Here is a 22,039-nt window from a genome sequence, read left to right on the forward strand (position 1 = left end):
TTCTTGCCCTTTTGGAAGTCTGAGGTCTTCTGCCAGCATTCAGTAGATGTTTTGTGAGAATCGTTTCACATGTAGATATATTTTGATTTAAACATTTTGATATATATTTTCCGTAAAACCCGAATGAACTTTCTGGCAACCCCATATTTGTGGGAGAAGGTGAGCTCCACATCCTACTCCTCCAGTTTGATCCGATCTCAGCACTTTTTTTTTTTTTTTTTTTTTTGCGGTACACGGGCCTCTCACTGTTGTGGCCTCTCCCATTGCAGAGCACAGGCTCCAGACGCGCAGGCTCAGCAGCCGTGGCCCAGCCACTCCGCGGCATGTGGGATCTTCCCAGACCGGGGCACAAACCCACGTCCCCTGCATCGGCAGGCGGACTCATCCACTGCGCCACCAGGGAAGCCCTCAGCACATTTTTTTAAGAGGCTAGGGATGTTTCTAAGCATCCTACAGTTCATGGGTCAGCCCTCCACAACAAAGATCTGTCTGGCCTAAAATGTCAATACTGCTGACATTGAGAGACCTTGCTCTGTGGTATTTCCCCCACAGAAACATGAAGAAAATGATGGGAAAAATGCTGTATTTTGGTCTGAAAGGTTGGCTTAATCATTAGCTAAGTGACTTGCTCGCCTATTAAGGTTAATGTCAAATAGGTGGGATTCAAATTCATGCTTAGCAAAATTGCACATGACTTCATGACTTGGTATTTCAGGAAAGCTTGAGAATTTTAAAGTCATGCATGCAAAAATCTGCTGTACTTTCTTTTCTGTGTGTGTAAGTAATAACCTTTCTCTCTCTTCTTTCTCTGTTTCCTCAACACACAATATTTAACACAGATAGAGTGCCCTGCACTGTATGCTCAACTGGTGCTCATTGCATTGTGAAGACTTTCCCATACCAACTAGTTTCTCATTTAGAGAGGGTTAAAAATGACTGTTGTAGACTCAGAAGGATTAATATTCTAATAACTAAAGGAAGTTGCTCTGGATAGGAAGTGAAAATAAAAACAAATTAAGGTGAAAAACTTAGAATAAGACTGTCAAACATGCCAATTAATTGTGGAGGTGGGAGTATCTTCTCGGGAGGAATTGAGTAATTTTGAAGTCTAGTTGACTCTAACAGAATAAGTATCTTCACAATTGTGCATAACTTTTGTATCTCAAGACAGCAGATAGTTGGCACTCTTTATGCAGCTGTCTGAGCATTTTTCTGCAGGAAGAGACATGGTAGGGGGACCATCCCAAATGTAAAAGCTGAGGAGAAAACTTAAATCCCTCAAGGATCAGATTCCTTCTGCTATTGGAGAGGTGAAGTTTGAGAACCGCTAATCATATTTCTTTATACTTTTAATATGCAACAGCACAAAGAAAAGAAATAATCAGAAAACAACAACTGATAGATCATTCAACTGATTTTCATCTAAGAATGATGCTTCCAAATTAGAGACAAGGTTATTTAAGAGGAGGAGGAGAGGTACTATCAGTAAAGATTAATGAGAAGATTGGTTGTGGTGGTGTGGGTACCATGACAGCCCCTACTGCTGTGAAGAGGTTCAGTTTGGGGACTTAAGACAAATGCACTGGATCAAGTCTAATTTCATTTAGAGATTATATCGGTGGCCTAGTTTTGTTACAGTCCCATAGTTTTTGAAAATGTTCAAGTTTGGCAGCAGTTCAAACTAAATACTTAAAACATGTTTGTTTAATACATGTTTAATACAGAACTTAGTTTAAAAATAAACTCAGTATTTCAGTTTAATTCAGGGCTTAGCAAATTCTTCAAGTATATTTGGTGTTATGGGACATAGTGTTTTGTTTTTTGAGATGCTATTTCAAGGGGATTCTGATGCTGGTTCCTGATTCAAACAGTTAGGTATGAACATTCTGTAGGCGGGACAGTCTTCCAAATTTGGTAAACAAACAAACAAACAAAAATCGATGTACAGATCCAGAAAGGTCAACAACCCCTAACAGATACATACAAAGAAAACTACCTGTAGACAATAGCATAGTCAATTTGCTGAAAACAAGAAAATCTTGAAAGCAACAAGACAAAAATTACATTTCTTACAGGGGAACAATGATATGAATGATAACTAACTCACTGTCTGACAGTGGAGGCCAGAAGACAATGCAGCATCTTTAATGTGCTCAAAGGGGGAAAAGTATCTTCACAATTGTGCATAACTTTTGTATCTCAAGACAGCAGATAGTTGGCACTCTTTATGCAGCTGTCTGAGCATTTTTCTGCAGGAAGAGACATGGTAGGGGGACCATCCCAAATGTAAAAGCTGAGGAGAAAACTTAAATCCCTCAAGGATCAGATTCCTTCTGCTATTGGAGAGGTGAAGTTTGAGAACTGCTAATCATATTTCTTTATACTTTTAATATGCAACAGCACAAAGAAAAGAAATAATCAGAAAACAACAACTGATAGATCATTCAACTGATTTTCATCTAAGAATGATGCTTCCAAATTAGAGACAAGGTTATTTAAGAGGAGGAGGAGAGGTACTATCAGTAAAGATTAATGAGAAGATTGGTTGTGGTGGTGTGGGTACCATGACAGCCCCTACTGCTGTGAAGAGGTTCAGTTTGGGGACTTAAGACAAATGCACTGGATCAAGTCTAATTTCATTTAGAGATTATATCGGTGGCCTAGTTTTGTTACAGTCCCATAGTTTTTGAAAATGTTCAAGTTTGGCAGCAGTTCAAACTAAATACTTAAAACATGTTTGTTTAATACATGTTTAATACAGAACTTAGTTTAAAAATAAACTCAGTATTTCAGTTTAATTCAGGGCTTAGCAAATTCTTCAAGTATATTTGGTGTTATGGGACATAGTGTTTTGTTTTTTGAGATGCTATTTCAAGGGGATTCTGATGCTGGTTCCTGATTCAAACAGTTAGGTATGAACATTCTGTAGGCGGGACAGTCTTCCAAATTTGGTAAACAAACAAACAAACAAAAATCGATGTACAGATCCAGAAAGGTCAACAACCCCTAACAGATACATACAAAGAAAACTACCTGTAGACAATAGCATAGTCAATTTGCTGAAAACAAGAAAATCTTGAAAGCAACAAGACAAAAATTACATTTCTTACAGGGGAACAATGATATGAATGATAACTAACTCACTGTCTGACAGTGGAGGCCAGAAGACAATGCAGCATCTTTAATGTGCTCAAAGGGGGAAAAAAAAACTCCTGTTAACCCAGAATTTTTTATCTGTGAAAATATCTTTCAAAAATAAAGTTGAAGAGAAAAGCTAAGCAAATTATCACCATCAGGTATATACTACAAAAAAATTCTAATGCAGATTCTTCAAACTGAAGAGAAATGATACCTGTTGGGAACTTAGATCTACAGGAAGGAGTGACTAGAAATGGTAAAATATATGCATATATATAAAAGAAAGAATGTCTTTAAAAAATAGACCTTGGACTTCCCTAGTGGCGCAGTGGTTGAGAGTCTGCCTGCCGATGAAGGGGACACGGGTTCGTGCCCCGGTCCGGGAAGATCCCACATGCCGCAGAGCGGCTGGGCCCGTGAGCCGTGGCCGCTGAGCCTGCGCGTCTGGAACCTGTGTTCCGCAACGGGAGAGGCCACAATAGTGAGAGGCCTGCGTACTGAAAAAAAAAAAAAAAAAGACCTTATTTTTTAGAACAGTTTTAGCTCTAACAGCAAAATTGAGCAGAAGGTACAGAAGTGTCCCATATACCTCTCTTCCCCTATACGTGTATAGCATCCCCATTATCAACATCCCCTACCACACTTCAGTGGTACGTTTTTTACAATTGATGAACCTCCACTGACACATGGTTATCACCCAAAGTCCATAGTTTACATTAGGGTTCAGCTTGGTGGTGTAAGTTCTCTGGGTTTGGACAAATGTATAATGACATGTATCTACCATTATAGTATCACACAGAGTCATTTCACTGCCCCCCAAGTCTTCTCTACCTATTCATCCCTTCCCCCCAACAGTCTCCTGGCAATCAGTGATGTTTTCACCATTTCCATAGATTTTTGCCTTTTCCAGAATGTCATATAGTTGGAATCATATATTATGTAGCCTCTTCAGATTTGCTTCTTTCATTTAGTAATACGCATTTAAGTTTCCTTCATGTATTTTATTTTCATAGCTTGATAGTCATTTCTTTTTTCACTGAATGATATTCCATTGTGTGGATGTATGATAGTTTATTTCTCCATTCCTTACTGAAGGATATTTTGGTTGCTTCCAAGTTTTGGCAATTATGAATAAAGCTGCTATAAACATTCGTTTTGCAGATTTTTGTGTGACATAAGTTTTCCACTCGTTTAGGTAAACCAAGGAGCATGATTGCTAGATCGTATGGTAAGAGCATGTTTACTTTTGCAATAAACTGCCAAACTGTCTTCCAAAGTGGCTGTATCATTTTGTATTCCCCACAACAGTGAATGAGAGTTCCTGTTGCTCCACATCCTTGCCAGCATTTAGTGTTGTCAGTGTTCTGGATTTTGGCCGTTCTAATAGGTGTGTAGCAGTATCTCATTGTTTTAATTTGCATTTCCTTGATAACATATAATGTGGAGTATCTTTTCATATGCTTATTTGCTATCTTTATATCATCTTTGGTGAGGTGTATGTTAAGGTCTTTAGCCCATTTTTATTTTTTTTTCATTTTTGGTTGTGTTGGGTCTTTGTTGCTGAACGCGGGCTTTCTCTAGTTGCGGCGAGCGGGAGCTACTCTTCGTTGTGATGCGCGGGCTTCTCATAGCAGTGGCTTCTCTTGTTGCAGAGCATGGGCTCTAGGTGCACGGGCTTCAGTAGTTGTGGCACTCAGGCTCAGTAGTTGTGGCGCACGGGCTTCGTTGCTCTGCAGCACGTGGGATCTCCCCGGACCGGGGCTCGAACCCATGTCCCCTGCATTGGTAGGTGGATTTTTAACCGCTGCGCCCCGGGGAAGCCCTTTAGCCCATTTTTAAATCGGGTTTTTTATTGTTGAGTTTTAAGCTCAGGAGTCAAACAAATCCTAAGGGAAATTAGAAAATGTTTTGAACTGGATAATAAATATTGCAGTATATCAGACTTCCCTGGCGGTGCAGTGGTTAAGAATCCACCTGCCAGTGCAGGGGACACGGGTTCGAGCCCTGGTTGGGGATGATCCCATGTGCCGCGGAGCAACTAAGCCTGTGAGCCACAACTACTGATCCTGCGCTGTAGAGCCCGCGAGCCACAACTACTGAAGTCCATGCACCAAGAGCCCGTGCTCCGCAACAAGAGAAGCCACTGCAGTGAGAAGCCTGCGCACCGCAACGAAGAGTAGCCCCCTGCTCACTGCAACTAGAGAAAGCAACGAAGACCCAATGCAGTCAAAAATAAATAAATTTAACAAGAGAAGCCACTGCAGTGAGAAGCCTGCGCGCCGCAACGAAGAGTAGCCCCCTGCTCACTGCAACTAGAGAAAGCAATGAAGACCCAATGCAGTCAAAAATAAATAAATTTAAATTAAAAGCAAATATTACAGTATATCAAAATTTGTGGGTATAGATTAAGCAGTGCTTATGGGGAAATTTATAGCTTTAAATACTTACGTGAAAAAAGAGAAATTTCGAGTCAAGGATCCATTTCCACTTTAAACAGGAAAAAGAAAATTAAGCCCAAAGTAAGTAGAAGGGAGGAACAATAGAATGGAAATCAATGAAATATAAGAGTAGATTAAACAGTAGAGAAAATTAATCGAGGCAAAAGTTATTTCTTTAAAATAATAAAATTGACAAGCTCCTGCAGAACAAGAAAAAGGGAATACAGTATTTACCGATATAGGATAACAAAGAGGATATCATCTTGATCTTACAGCCATTAAAAGAATAAAAGGAGAATATTAGGCCAGTAAATCTGACAGTCAATTTAGATGAAATGGACAAACTCCTTGAAAAACACTGCTTACCAAAATTGACAGAAAAAAAAAAAATAGAAAATCTCAATAGCTCTATATTAAAGAAATTGAATTCATTATCAAACACTTCCTATAAAAATAACTTCCTACAAAGTTGGCTGCACTTTTGAATTCTATCAAATTTTTAAGATCCTATATAAACTTTTTCAGAAAATAGAGGAGCCACGGGACTTCCTAGATTATTTAATAAGGTCAGCATAATTCTGACATCAAAACCTGAGAAAGACATTATAAGAAAATTCAGATCAGTATCCCTCATGAATTGTAGACATAAAAATTTTAAACAAAAAATTAGCAAATCATATCCAGCAATATACAAAAACAGATAATACGTCATGACCAAGTGGGTTTATCTCAGGAATTCAAGATTGATTTAACATTTGAAAATCAATTAGTGTGATTCACGTATTAACAGAGTAAAGGGGAAAATCAAATGGTACAGATGAACCGGCTTGCAAGGCAGAAATAGAGACACAGATGTAGAGAACAAACTTATGGACACCGAGGGGGGAAAGGGGGTGTGGGATGAATTGGGATATTGGGATTGACGTACATACACTACTATGTATAAAATAGATAACTAATGAGAACCTGCTCTATAGCACAGGGAACTCCACTTCGCTGTACAGTAGAAACTAACACAACATTGTAAAACAACTACACCCCAATTAAGAAAAAAGGCGGGGGGGTAACAAACAGAATCATCTCAATAGATATTAAAAAAGCATTTGACAAAATTCAACAACTAGTTATGGTTAAAACCTTTAGCAAACTTGGAATAGAAAGGAAATTCCTCAGTCTGATAAAGACCAATTGTGAAAAACCTATAACTAACATAAAATTTGTGCTTTTCTCCAAAGATTGGTAACAACGTAAGGACATCCACTTTCACCACTTCTCTGTGTACTGCATGTAACAGCCAGTGCAATGAAACAAGAAATATAAATAAAGGCACAAGATTATCTTTATTTACAGATGACATCATAGCTTTTGTAGGAAAATCCAAAGGAATCTATAAAATGACTACTAAGCCATCAGTATGATGTATGTAAAGAATCCTTCATGATCTGAGAAAATATAGTGTTAAATGGATTAACTAGATTACAGAATTGTACTATGATGTGTTCTCAACCATGTTAAAATATTATGCATAAAATGGCTAGAAGGAAATCAAAATGGTAATACTGATATTGCCGAGTGGTAGGTTTATGCATGATAATTTTCTGTATTTTCCAATTTTTAAATAATAAATGTACTATATATTTAGAAAAAAAAGTCAGATCTTTTAAAATCTAGTCATAACAGGCAGGAAACTTGAAGGCATTGAGAATTGCTGTTGTTACTGAAGCATGAAACAGACCTGAAACTGCATTTCACAGCCAATTTAAAAACCTATATTTTCACCCCAGTCAGAATTATGCTGCATTAATGGTAACATGCAAAGAGAATTCAGGAGATAATTTCCATCATTCAGAAATTTATATTATAGTGACATGTCAGGTATCCTGGTTCCATACTATTTTTTTTTAATGAGCTCTGCTTTTATAAGTAATTTTTTTCTATTAAGTAGCATATTTCTTTTTAAAAATTTATATATATTTTAAAAAAGAAAGAAAAGGTTGTGACCACTGTAAAATTTACTCTCTTTTTTCCTGACAAAAACATTCTCCCTCCAATGTTTCTCCCTCCAGGTGCTCACTGAAGGGGGCACAAGTGAGACCTCCCCAGTGTGGGATGTGTTGATCTGGGTGGTGGCTGGAGGGGTGTTTGTGTAGAAAAATTAATCAAGTGATCTGTATTTTTATGGTCTGTGCTTTTATTTTTGTGTGTAAGTTACACTTCAGTTTATTTTAACAAGGAAATTTCTCCCTTCAGGGTTAATGTTGATGTTTTTATAGCCCTATACTTAAGAACATGCTCTCACATTTTTATTTCTCTCCTACTTTAGAAACACATATCGCATGATTGAACAAGATGACTTTGACATTAACACCAGACTACACACAATTGTCAGAGGGGAAGATGAGGCAGCCATGGTGGAGTCAGTGGGCCTGGCCCTTGTGAAGCTACCAGATGTTCTTAACCGCCTGAAGCCTGATATCATGATTGTTCATGGAGACAGGTTTGATGCCCTGGCTCTGGCTACGTCTGCTGCCTTGATGAACATCCGAATCCTTCACATTGAAGGGGGGGAAGTCAGTGGGACCATTGACGACTCTATCAGACACGCTATAACGAAACTGGCTCATTATCATGTGTGCTGTACCCGAAGTGCAGAGCAACACCTGATATCCATGTGTGAGGACCACGATCGCATCTTGTTGGCAGGCTGCCCTTCCTATGACAAACTTCTCTCCGCCAAGAACAAAGACTACATGAGCATCATTCGGATGTGGTTAGGTATGTATCAGACTTCATTCAGTCTAATGGTTGCTTTTGTCCGAAAGTTTGGGTATGCTTCAATCCTTTGGAAACTGCTGTGGATAGAATGTTCCATTAGCAATCAGAAGGCCAAGGTTTTTAGTTCATAGATCTCGCCCTATGGTATGACTTCACCTCTCTGAGACTCACCTTTTCTATAAAATAGACTTAATAGATTGAATTTTTAAAATCTGTGCTATTTTTATACAATGGAATGCTTTTAATCCATTAAATATAATATTATAGGTGAATATTAGTTACAGGGACCAATCCTGATATATCAAAAAGGAAAAAAAAAAGCAAGCTATAAAATTATATGTATAATGATACATTTTTATAAACACAGTAACATAGAAAGGTCGGTAAGTATGTGCACCAAGTCATTTATAATATTCACTTCTGGTTAGTAGAATTAGGGTTTTCTTTTCCTTTATTTTGCTTTTTAGCACAATGAAAAACATTGTTATTTTTAATTTTAATGCCTTTCTTACAGGCTTGTTGGAATACTCAGATGAGATAATGAATGTTGAAAGCAGTTATAAGGGATTATTATTATCATTAAAAAGCAGAAGTCATAGTTTTACCATTAGAGATTGTTACCTCTGTAAGTAAGCCTTAACGTCTGAAATCTTCAATGATCAATGATCTAGATTCCTGGAAATTACTTTTTGCTAATCAGAGGCAAAGAAAATAGGTTTACAAACAATGTCAATTAGTTAATTTATAGTGAGAGTACTATTTAGAGGGCTAATCAGGACTAATCGTCTATTTAGGTATTTAGGACTTTCCTCTGTGAAGAGGTAGATCTGTTGAATAATGAAGTTAATAGTAAATTGATTTGGTGATTGTGTAATCAAAGTGATTGTGTATATTTTAAATCCAGATCACATTAGAACAAGAAATAAATTGGGTTTTTCTACTATATAAGTTAATCCATTCTATATATTTCTTATCCTTGGACAGATTCGTAGCTATCAGGGAACCTGTCAAGATAATGCTGATGGAACAGGCTTCTGTCTCTTCAATCTCCCCTTTCTGCATGCTTCTAAGTAAACATTCTTGCATTCTGTTCTGATTATAGTGTTAGCTCACTATGTCTTCTGAAAAACTTTGTATTTCTGAAAAACTTGTAATGAATAGAAAATAACCCTTATAAAGCAGAATACAGCAAAATTGTACTTGTAGGGCTTAAGGTTCTCTTTGGAACCTTTTAAGCAGTTTGTTTGTGAAAAGAAGAATGACGAAATAGCAAAAACTAGATTTTTTTTAAACCAGTGGAGGGGAAAAAGACATTGAGCCAAAGCCACCTGTCCCTGGCAATAATGCCTTTTGTGCAAAGCCTGTACCTGCTTCTCAACCTGCAATTTCTGACGTTATCCTTCTGCTTATAAGAAAAATAGTGTTTATTGGGTAAGCCACTCAGAACATGCAGCTTTGTAACCAGAACATTAATAAATAACAGTCCTAATAAAAATATTAGCAAAGTTAAAAAGACATATTACATTCCTAATACCGAAAGAAATACCACAGTAAATACAGAACCTTTTGACCCCAAACCAAGTAATGGTACCGTAATGGAAAGGGTTGTGTGGAAGGGCTGAAGCTGCTGAGTTCTGGAGACAAAGGCAGATAAATGTCAGAAGTCATACATCGAGGACCAGGTGCAGGCTTTGCACAAAATGTATTATTGCCAGGGATGGGTAGCTCCAACTCATCGCTCTGTGTTTTCTTTTTCACTGTTCTTTTTAACTACTTTGTACAAAAATTTAGTAATTATATCCCCACCCCACCCCCAGTTTAGAACATGATATGGGACCAGTCATTTTTTAAAATAAAATTTTGGAGCCTGTTCTCTTTTAAATCAACTACTACTGAAGATGCTTAGTAAAAAAATTTCTGTTACCATTAAATCATAAAAAGTAACTGCTACTGATTGAATTTGGATTAATGATAAACATAGTTCATGATAAAGTTGATCATTAAAATTAATATCACAAAGAAATATATTCTTTCATTAAAAATAAGTGAGTAGGGGCTTCCCTGGTGGCGCAGTGGTAAAAAAAAAAAAGTGAGTAGAAAAAACAACAAAACAAAACAAAGAAATAAGTGAGTAGAGCTCATCTTCAGTTTTATGGGATAATATAGGCCCTGTGCAGAATTCTTTGTGTTATTTGGCATGGCACTGTCCATCCAAATCTTTTACACTTTACATTTTTGCTGAGGAACTGTCCTTGGGATCCCAGCCCGGGGATGAGTGAAGCCTTTCTAGTCCTTTGAACTGAGTTAGAAACACTGGTGGTTTCTTGAATCTGGTGGGCAATAGTGGGGAAATGCCTATGCATTATACGAAATTTATTTCATGCTCAATCTCTAAATGCCCTGATTTGCAACACATTTTTACTCATTAATATTGCTGATAATTCATTAGAAACACTAGTTAGAAATTGGGAAGAGTCACATTTTTCTAACACTTTGAAATATTTTGAATTTTAAAACAATGAAGTCTAGTGTCTACTATTTAAAATTATATATTTTGTTTGTGGTAGCAAGCACCTTTGTAAAACGTTAAGTTCCCTGAAGAATCCTTGGACTGGTTGCTGTAAGTTCTTATCCTTTGATCCGAATTTGGATGCCCTGCTTAGAATGTGACAAATTGTTTTTTCCTTAGAATTTTAAAACATAGACTTTGGGGTCTTGCTTTTTAGAATTTGCTTCTTCCTCCTTTAAGATTCTTAACTAATGAAGCAATGTGGTTTGATTTTCTTTAAACAGGTGATGATGTAAAATCTAAAGATTACATTGTTGCACTACAGCACCCTGTGACCACGGACATTAAGCATTCCATAAAAATGTTTGAATTAACATTGGATGCACTTATCTCATTTAACAAGCGGACCCTAGTTCTGTTTCCAAATATTGATGCAGGTAATTGAACTTGAAAATGAAACTATGCCACCTACCTTTCCAGTTTTATGTTTCTATTATGTCTTCTTTCGACCGACCTTCCTATCTCGCTCATCTTATCATTGAAGGCCATTCTATTCTGAAATGCATTCTGATTTTCAAAGGATCACCGATTTTGCAGTAGATTGAGGAGTCTGCGATATAGCCAAAACCATTTTTTTTTTTTTTTAGATTCCATATATATGTGTTAGCATAAGGTATTTGTTTTTCTCTTTCTGACTGACTTCACTCTGTATGACAGTCTCTAGGGAGGGAGACAAAAGAGGGAGGAGATATGGGGATATATGTATATGTATAGCTGATTTGTTATAAAGCAGAAACTAACACACCATTGTAAAGCAATTATACTCCAATAAAGATGTTTAAAAAAAAATGCAATAGCCAAGAGATATAAACCTTAGAAGCTGAAAGAGTGTCTCTAGGAAAGTAATGATCCTACTGACTGCAGTAAAATAGCCATTATTTTTATTTCGTGTTCTCTTATTTATGTTAGCTATACCTTAATTTAATCTTGAGCTTAAGCAATTTAGATCTCTAGTTCCCAACCAGTTGATCCTTAAGGCTAACCTGATTGATCACCTACTGGTGGATGGAACCAGTGCTAGTAAAACCTTAGGTTAATGGTAGGGATATATAAATGGGAAATGCCAGAGCAGGGCCTGATACTGAGGGATTTTCAGATACTGGTTATTATTAGCTGATACCACTCATTGCTGAGCTCTTAGGCATTTTTTGGTAAAGGAGGTAGGATCCCTTCTCTGCAGTGCTAAGATGTCACCATCTTACACTGAAAGAATCCTTCCCTTAGCGTGTCTTGAATAATCCTTTCCGTTAGGGGGAACAAAGTAGGGTGTTAGTAGGAAAAAAACTTTAAGACCCCCAACCCAGATTTCATCCAGGTTATGTATCAATATTTCAAAAACCTTAATATTTATTCTTTTCTAATCCTTTAAATTTTTGCATAATATTTATAATTATATCTCTTGTTCAGTATTCATTGTCAGTGATATTCTGTTTGTAATATACTTTCCTTATTGTATATACTTTAGAATTTGAGATTTTTTTACCGCTATGAAAGGGAAGGGTCCCAGGAATGCCTAAATCATGTCTGCCACTCGCCTCTCCTTTTCACAGGGTTTTTGATAAAATATACACAAGGAACAAGAGGGAAATAAGAATCAAGGCATCACTTTCTCATTATCTGACTTGGTGCTCCATTCCCTAATGCAGGGTTTTCTGGAAAACAGGTTTAGTGCCTGTCGTTTAGATATAGGGCCAAAGAGAAGCCTTCAATTGAACCCAAATCTGAATCTTGGAATAGTAGCAGCTTCTGGCGTGCCCTGCACTACATGAGTTCTAGGTAATGACTGGCATGTTCTGGCAGGAGAGAAGTGGCCGGGCCTGCTCTAAGGAGTTAGCCCCTGAGTCTGTTGCCTACCTTGCCATGGAGAAAGTTAAAAGGAGAACACATGCACGCCCAGCTTCTGTTAAATTCGCGGCTCCTGCACACCAGTGGACACGGTGTGGTCGTCGTCCTGCCTTGTAACTGATCAGATTAGCCTCCTTGCCCACCTTGGTCACAGCCACTAGGAAAGGGCGAGTAGAGAGGCAAGCAGAGGGGCATTGAATATCGTCTCCCCCTCATACATCCGTAACTTTTCCAAAAAAAGTCATGCATTTAAAGTAAAATATCAGCCACAGTATCAGAATTTATCTGTATTTGCTTAGAGCTTGTTTAGTCCACGTAAGTGGGAGTGCTTGCTGTCCCATCGAGCTGTCGTTAATGTAGATGTGAGCATAGCTGAGGCAGAGGCCCTCTGATCAGCTTGGTATGTGGAGCCCAAGACCTTTCCATTTAGGAACTCCTGGCTTAAGAGATAGAGACTGTTGGCCTGTCTTGAGCCTCTTAATTGGTAAGGTAAAAGCTTTTACTGGGGTGTTAGTATTTGCTTTGTGGAGTGCTGTTTGAAGAGACCCACTGCTGCTGTTTAAAGTTTCTAGATGAGTTGAAACAGAGGGCTGACCAGATGTTCTGGATGTTCATCATTCATGAAAAGATCAGTAATTAAAAGGACTATTTCCCTAATAACTGTTATGAGTTTTTATAAGGGATATCTCTTTAAGTGGGGCTATACTTGCCAATGAAAATTGTTCCTTTATCTCGTAAACCATTTAGCAGTTGGTTCTTTTTCACAGGGAGCAAAGAGATGGTTCGAGTGATGCGGAAGAAGGGCATTGAGCATCATCCCAATTTTCGTGCAGTTAAACATGTCCCATTTGACCAGTTTATACAGCTGGTTGCCCATGCTGGTTGTATGATTGGGAACAGCAGCTGTGGGGTACGAGAGGTTGGAGCTTTTGGAACACCTGTGATCAACCTAGGAACACGTCAGATTGGAAGAGAAACAGGTATTTATTTACCTTTGCTTATATTTCAACTGACTAAGCTTAATACGTTTGTATGAGTTATTATAAAGTATGCACGTATCAGTGCCGGCATATGTGTTTATCAATAAGTGAGTGAATGAGGTTAATGACCAATTGTAGCCTGAAACCTATAGGTAGCACACAATGATTACCAAATTTTTTATTGTCTTTGTAATATCAGAGCTAAGAGTTTCTTAGTTAATTATGGTCTTCGATGGCTGTGTTTAAGAGAGAATGTGGTTGAATGTGTTATATGGATGCTAGTCTTTCATTTTCCTGTGCCCAGTAAAATGAAGAAGGGAATCAACAATAACTCTCGCACTTTTGGTTTGAGTAGTGGGAGTATTCTTTCCTGATATGGAGGACCCTGAGGAAGGAATAATTTGGGAGTGGGTAGAATTAAGAGTTCTCTAATGGCCGTGTTAAGTTTGAGATGCCTATTAGATATGAGTGGAGATGGCAGCTTGGCAGCTATGTTGTTCCAGGGAGAGTTGAAGTTGAAGATACAAATTCGAGAGTGATGGCATATAGATGGTGTTTAGTTAGGATATCAGTTCGGCTGCTGTAACAGAGAGACCCCAAATAATAGTGCCTCAAATAAGTTAGATTTTCTTTGCTTCTCACTGGTAAGTCATCAGAGACTTAGCCTCCATCTATCTTCTTGATGGTTGCTCCAGCTCTTGCTGTCAAGTGCACATTTTAGCCACTGGGAAAGGAGGAGAGGGGAAGATGTCCTTCCCTCTAAAAAAACAACTTGGAAGTTGCAAGTATTTCTTCCTACATCCTATCAGAATGTCATCACATGGCCACATCCAGCTGCAGGGGTAGCTGAAGAATACATATACCCTTTAGCTGGGTGATTAGATGCCAAGCTAAAAATTCTGCTACTGTACAAAGGATATTGAGGATAATGACGCACTCTGCCAGAAATGGTATTTAAAACCAAGGGATGAAATGAGATTACCCAGGGGGAACATGTAAATAGGGAAGAGAATGGAGCCTAGGACCAAACTCTGGAGCCCTTCTGATGAGGAGGGAAGGGCCAGGAGGGAAGACTGAAAAGGAACTGCCAGAAAACCAGGAGTGTGATATTATTAAAGCCCAGAAAAGAAAGGGTTTCAAGGAGATGGTGTTGAATGATGCTGAGAGTTCAAATAAGATGTGAACATTGGATTTGATACCAGGGTCTTCTATCAAAAGCAGTCTGTCCTGGGACTTCCCTGGTGGCACAGTGGTTAAGAATCCTCCTCCCAAGGCAGGGGACACAGGTTCGATCCCTGGTCCGGGAAGATCCCACACGCCGCGGAGCAACTAAGCCCGTGCACCACAACTACTGAGCCTGCGCTCTGGAGCCCATGAGCCACAACTACTGAGCCTGCATGCCACAACTGCTGAAGCCTGCAGCCTAGCGCCCGTGCTCCACAACAAGAGAAGCCACCACAATGAGAAGCCTGCGCACCACAACAAAGAGCAGCCCCCGCTCACCTCAACTAGAGAAAGCCCACGCACAGCAACGAAGACCCAATGCAGCCAAAAATAAATTTATTTTAAAAAAAGATTATTTCTCTTAAAAAAAAAAAAAAAGCAGTCTGTCCTTTCTGCCACCGCACACAAACACGTGCCCCTCCATCCTTTCCTCTTCTTTACATTGGAGGGTGTGGGGTCACCCCTGCCTGTCCACTGCTCAGCCTTCTGCCTGTGTTCTAAATCCCACCCCTCTTGCCTTCTCAAGGACGTTTCTCTTCCATGTATCTTTAGCCTCCTCAGCGTTTAAACATGCCTGTGTCTCTGGTATCTTCAAAACAAAGCAATACAAAACAGCCTCTCCCCAGCCACCACCCTTCTGCCTTTCTCCTCTTCACAGCCAAGTCTATTGAAAAAACATGTCATTGTCACTGTATTTACTCCCTCAAATTGGTCAGAAAATGTATGGAAAGGAAGTGACTGCATCAACAGCTGACTGGCCAGTTGACTAACTGGCAACCTGGCCTGACCAGTTGATCCCACAACTGGCTGAGTAGATGGAAGGTAGGGCAGATGGAAAGAGTGGACATGCTGGATGAATAGATGAGTGGCAAGTGGATACTGGATTAATTACCTTATTTATTCCAATAAACAAACAAGAGCTTGATTTATTCTCTTTGGGAATAAAGGAACCTACAGCCCTTAAGTATCTGATATATGGAGATCTTGCTGAGAGTGCTTTAAAAGGTATAAGTAGAAAAGTTCGTCTCTCTAATAGAAGACTTGTTTGAAGCCTTCTGGGTTACAGGGCTACTTATGAGCACGACACACTGCTCATTTCTATATTCTTTGGTTTCTCCCACTTCCGAATCACCATACGGCACTGGATTTACCTAGGGGAGAATGTCCTTCACGTCCGGGATGCTGATACCCAAGACAAAATATTGCAAGCGCTGCACCTTCAGTTTGGTAAACAGTACCCTTGGTGAGTGTATACTTTTAAAGTGATTTAAAACAGGAGCTGCTTAACACATATATATGGAATCTAAGGGAAAAAAATGTCATGAAGAGATTAGTGGTAGGACGGGAATAAAACACAGACCTACTAGAGCATGGACTTGAGGACATGGGGAGGGAGGGGGAAGGGTAAGCTGTGACGAAGTGAGAGAGTGGCAGGGACATATATGCACTACCAAATGTAAATTAGATAGCTAGTGGGAAGCTGCCGCATAGCACAGGGAGATCACCCCTGTGCTTTGTGACCATGAGAGGGGTGGGATAGGGAGGGTGGGAGGGAGGGAGACGCAAGAGGGAAGAGATATGGGAACATATGTATATGTATAACTGATTCACTTTGTTGTAAAGGAGAAACTAACACACCATTGTAAAACAGTTATACTCCAATAAAGATGTTAAAAAAATAAAAATAAAAAAATACAACAGGAGCTGCTTTGGGCACCATTTTCAAGCTGTTTAGTCATCCTAATGGTGCTCTCATTCTACATCCTTAGAGGTCCCTATCTGCTCCAAGGGTTCCAGTGGAGAATAATTTGTCTCAGTTAATTAATATAGCACTTCTGCTAGGAACTACTGCTTTAGCCTATTTTGAATTTCTATAAGTATTAGAAAGTAATGTAACGATTTTCTTTAAAAATAGTATAGTTCAGCATTTTAATTTAGACTATCCTTTTCTGTTTCAAATTTATCAGATTTTCCTTTATTTGAATCTTTTTTTCTGAAAATAATTTTTTCAGAAAATTCCTACAAAAGTAAAGATGAAAACCAAAAAAGCAAAAAAAAATTTTCCCTACAAAAGTAAAGATGAAAACCAAAAAAGCAAAAAAAAATTTTTTTACTGTCCCAAACTATGATATATTCTGAAATTGGCTTAACAAAGATAATTTTTCTTTGATCTTACAGGCAATTTGTTAATGATATCTCAGGTGGGAAACAGTTGTATTTCAATCAACAATGGTTTTAGATATTCTATTGATAATATGAAGGTATTTAGTTACAGTGTTGCTGAAGAGATCCAGATGTTATTTTAAAAGAAGCCCAAACTATTTATTACCCGAAATTTCAGATTCCAATAATACTATGTCCTCAGTATAATTTAGTATGTACAAGAGAAACAATTTAATTGACTTTTTGGACATTGCAGTTCAAAGATATATGGGGATGGAAATGCTGTTCCGAGGATTTTGAAGTTTCTCAAATCTATTGATCTTCAAGAGCCACTACAAAAGAAATTCTGTTTTCCTCCTGTGAAGGATAACATCTCCCAAGATATTGACCATATTCTTGAAACTCTAAGTGCCTTGGCTGTTGATCTTGGTGGGACGAACCTCCGAGTTGCAATAGTCAGCATGAAGGTAAAATAACTCCTAAGGTCTTAACTTTATATCCCATATGAGTAGTTGATTTTTAAAAAGTGTGGTTGGAAGGTAGGACTAGAAACATACACAAGAGCTTGTAATCATTTGCCCACAGTATTGACTTTTGGTTCCATTGCAATGTGTGTCTCACTATTTTACTAATCACTAACATTTTAAAGAAGTAAAGTTCTCAGGGAATCCAAGTTAGTAGACTTGAGTTGACAATGGGAGACCCATTAGTCATCATAGAGAGCATCTGCCACCCAGGAGACCTGAAATTCTATACTTGGTAACAGCTTGGAGCATGGAGTATGTTGGTTAGTCTCACTACCCGGGGGAGGGTATCTGCAAATGGTGAGGGGAATTGCCTCTCCTCTCGATTATGATTTTAGTTGCAGACAGCATCCCTTCAGTCTCTTAACCAAACCATCACCACAGTGTTGAGAGCCTTTATGAAACACCAAACTATCCACGTTAAAATGATCTCTGATGACTTAACAAGGAAGAATAGACCTAACAGAAAAATCTTTGTTTGAAGCATTGCAGATGTGTGAAGTTTCAGGAATCCATGCGAAATACAGAGGATTTTAAACACAAAGTTGTTTAGATCAAATAAAGAAAAGCAAAACAAAACATAATTTTATCTAGTGAAGACAAAGGCCTCCTTTATAAATACTCTTTAAAAAGTATTAATAGAAAAATATTTTCTTAACATAAAGATGATATATTCCGTATCAATGGCGAGCACCCTCTGTAGTGGCATTTCTAGAGGCATTCCTATTAAAATCAAGTGGAAAAGAAGGATGTTTTCTGCAACATTTAACATAATTCTCAAAGTTAGGAAGGGAATAAAGCAAGGAACGAATAGCAAAAATGGCGATTGTGGACAGGGTAGAACAAAAAATATTATTTATAGACAATATGAATAAACCAACAAGCTTGTAGAATTAATAACACAATTGAGTAAAATGGCTAGATATTATGGTAAATATATAAATATCAGTAACTTTTTACTTATATGAAATTGTAGGTAAAGATTTGAGTTTTTTTGTAGGTGGGTATTTGTCAACCCTGATTGCACATTAGTGTTACCTGGAAGCTTTAAAAAATATATGGATGCCTGGCTCCCACCCCAGACTAGTTAGATGCCAGTCTCTGGGGGTAGGGACGAGGCATCAATATTTGTTCAAAGCTGCCCAGGTGATTCTGATGCACAGTGAAGGCAGAGAAGCACAACTAGGTTTATTTTTAATGACAGTCATTAGTGACAGCTTTAACCCTTACTGTAAATGGATAAAAATCCATTAATAACAGAGGAATGGAAAAAGAGATCCTATTTAGAACAACAGAATTTATAAAATAAAGTTTTCTGGTTTCCTAAACCAGAAAACTATGTGATCTATAAAAAGAAAATCTAAAAACTTTACTATAAAATATAAAAGCTTGAAAAATATCCTGGTTAGGAGTGCTGAGTATTTTTTTAAATGTCAGCACTTTCCAAATTGAATTATGAGTTTAATGTAATTCTAGTCAGTATTTCAGTGAGGTTTTTAAAAGTTTAACAACATTATTCTGAAATTTACTTAAAATAATACACAAGTGAGAAGAGCAAAGAAATTTAAAAACAAGAATAATTAGGAGGTACTGTCCCTGATTGGTATTAAAACATATCACCAAGCACAGTAATTTAAACATCATGGTTCCATACCATTATTGACTTCAGTTATGGCAGATGATTAAAGCTTAATGACTTAGGATGTTTATTTAGTTGCTTCAGTATTTAAACAAGGAAATTTTGTCAACCTGAAAGAGTTAAAAATGCCCTTTTAATGACAATTCAGATTAGCCAACATTCACCTTATGTTTAAGAGAGGGCCCATCTGGTTGGCTGTGGAGTTGACATTGCTTCAACGGCCATATGCTAGGTTGTCTTCCCAGGAAACTACTTGAGTGTATCCCAGGGCTGGCCCAAGCCAGACAGTGGATCCCTTCCCGAGCAGTCATCTGACTCTGCAGTACTGTCTGAGAGTAATGTCTGATTTATCATGAAAAAGGTCAAAGATTCACTGTATGCTCCTTAGCTGAGACCCATGAGACAGATCTGTTTTTTCTCTTTTAGGGTGAAATAGTTAAGAAGTATACTCAGTTCAATCCTAAAACCTATGAAGAGAGGATTAATTTAATCCTACAGATGTGTGTAGAAGCTGCAGCAGAAGCTGTAAAACTGAACTGCAGAATTTTGGGAGTAGGTGAGATTGTAAATTACCTACCTAAGCAATGTTCATTTTAATGTACAAAGTTTGCTGAGTTCTGATGCATGATGGAACATCAGGTCACTGTCTGCCCTGTGTGTAGATGGCTCCAGGTCCGGTCCTGTCGGTGGGCCCCAAGCATGGGGCCTTCCTGGGACCCCAACAAACATTGTGAGAGAAGCATTGATGGAACTGTCCGTCTATGGGGAGCCACAGATTTAGCTCAGAACTGCCTTACATTTCCTTGCAGTCCTTGGTAATGTTTGTTTTAGGAGATCTTGGGTGAATTAATTTGTGTTCCAAGCCCAGAAAGTCGGCACACTTTTCTGCGATTGCTCATCAGAATCATTTTCCTTGTGTTTGTGGTGGAGCTCAGGCATTTCCACAGGTGGCCGTGTAAATCCTCGGGAAGGAATTGTGCTGCATTCAACCAAACTGATTCAAGAGTGGAACTCTGTGGATCTCAGGACCCCCCTGTCTGACACTTTGCATCTCCCCGTGTGGGTAGACAATGATGGCAACTGTGCTGCCCTGGCAGAAAGGAAATTTGGCCAAGGAAAGGGCCTTGAAAACTTTGTGACACTTATCACAGGCACAGGTAAGAGGAGTAGAGAGGCTGCTTCAGGAGCTAGCGTGTGTGTTGGGGCACGTGCCTTTACCACTCATCCAGGCAGTTTACAAGTCAGCTTTCACCTTCACTTCCTGCTTGAGTAGAGCCTGAAGGTGAGAACTGAGGGCCCGCCCAGGTCTTTTCTGAGCATGTGCCCGGCCCTGTGCACACATGTGGGCTTCTAAATTCCTAGGAATTGTCCGAGCTATTCAAAGCCCTTATTCCCCAAAGCTTCTCATTGCTCATTCCCCAGGATTTCCTCCTACTCTCTTTGGTTAGTATATTGTTTGTCACAACTGTTGTCCATTGCCCTAGGCAGTAGAGACTAATAACTATATTTTGCCTTTAAATGTTTTTGATGAGTGGCCCCTGGATAGCCCCCTCAGCCCTGGGAAAGTTCTGGGGTAGGTGAGATAAAGGCAAGCCCTTTGAGCTGGTCCTCTGGGAGCCACCAAGCAGGTCAAAACAAACCACCACAATTTTTTGAGAAGAAGGTTCATTCTGCTCTCTCCACTATTGCCATCTGTACTGGGAATGTAGGCTATTATTCTAGGCCATCGCCAAGCTGGGGGGGTGAGGGGTGGGCGTGATGGGACCAGAAAATGCCAGAAATCTCTTACTAAGATTCAGCCGGTTTTTTTCTTGATTAATTATTCCCCTGGTTGTTGTAAAGTTTTCGTTAGTTTCCAGAGTTCCAAAAAACTCGATTCTGACAGTTTTTGCCAGTTTGTTCATTGCTTTAGTGGAGGGATGGGCTTTTGGAGTTCCCTACGCTGCCACTTTTTTGCTGATGTCCCAATTTGTTGTTTAAATGAGAAGACGGGCTCAGCTAGTCAGTGTTCGAGGCAGCACTTGGTCCCACATATGCCTAACTTCAAACCTTGTGTGCTCTTGTTGTTTTTTTTTTTTTTAATTGGGGTATAGCTGTTTTACAATGTTGTGTTAGTTTGTACTGTACAGCGGAGTTCCCTGCGCTATCCTAATATGTATAAAACCGTGTGTGCTCTTAAACTCCACATTATACTACCCCCCTAATGCTGAGCTCATGCACCTCTCTTAGTCTCGGACACAGTTTTAGCAAGCTTGGATATCATTTCCTAGTTCAGAGCAGTAATAACCTGCAAATTAGAGGAGTGAGGGTTGATGAGTAGGTGCCACAAGAAGTAAGAGATGGCAGGACAACTCTAAAATGCAGAACCTATTAAAGCAAAATGCCCTTTACCCCTTACTAACTCCTCAACTACATAACAAAAAATAGTCATCGAAAATCATAATTATTGAATCGTAGATTTTTAGACATGGTGGCATTATGAAGAGGCAAAACCATGTTTCATATTCTCTGTTTAAGAAAGCAGGTAGGGCTTCCCTGGTGGCGTAGTGGTTGCGAGCCCGCCTGCCGATGCAGGGGACACGGGTTCGTACCCCGGTCCGGGAAGATCCCACATGCCGCGGAGCGGCTGGGCCCGTGAGCCATGGCCGCTGAGCCTGTGCGTCCGGAGCCTGTGCTCCGCAACGGGAGAGGCCACAACAGTGAGAGGCCCGCGTACCACAAAAAAAAAAAAAAAAAAAGAAAAG

The 22,039-nt window shown here is 39.0% G+C and overlaps 1 protein-coding gene across 5 annotated transcripts in view; it reads left to right on the top strand.

Annotated features, from left to right (window-relative positions):
• GNE (glucosamine (UDP-N-acetyl)-2-epimerase/N-acetylmannosamine kinase) overlaps nt 1-22,039 on the top strand; it is a 39,862-nt gene that overhangs the window by 13,366 nt on the left and 4,457 nt on the right. For 3 of the 5 annotated variants that reach the window (XM_024126220.3, XM_024126222.3, XM_024126223.3), the window contains 7 exons: nt 7,900-8,351; nt 11,145-11,297; nt 13,533-13,745; nt 16,125-16,212; nt 17,389-17,599; nt 19,722-19,851; nt 20,231-20,452. In XM_024126220.3, the coding sequence (XP_023981988.1) occupies nt 7,900-8,351; nt 11,145-11,297; nt 13,533-13,745; nt 16,125-16,212; nt 17,389-17,599; nt 19,722-19,851; nt 20,231-20,452 (1,469 nt within the window). Of the gene's footprint in view, nt 1-4,333; nt 4,367-6,811; nt 6,996-7,899; nt 8,352-11,144; nt 11,298-13,532; nt 13,746-16,124; nt 16,213-17,388; nt 17,600-19,721; nt 19,852-20,230; nt 20,453-22,039 lie in introns of all 5 variants that reach the window. The other 2 variants (XM_055087096.1, XM_024126221.3) reach the window with 2 other exon arrangements.

The sequence above is a fragment of the Physeter macrocephalus genome, chromosome 9, assembly GCF_002837175.3.
Source record: "Physeter macrocephalus isolate SW-GA chromosome 9, ASM283717v5, whole genome shotgun sequence".
Taxonomy (NCBI): Eukaryota; Metazoa; Chordata; class Mammalia; order Artiodactyla; family Physeteridae; genus Physeter; species Physeter macrocephalus.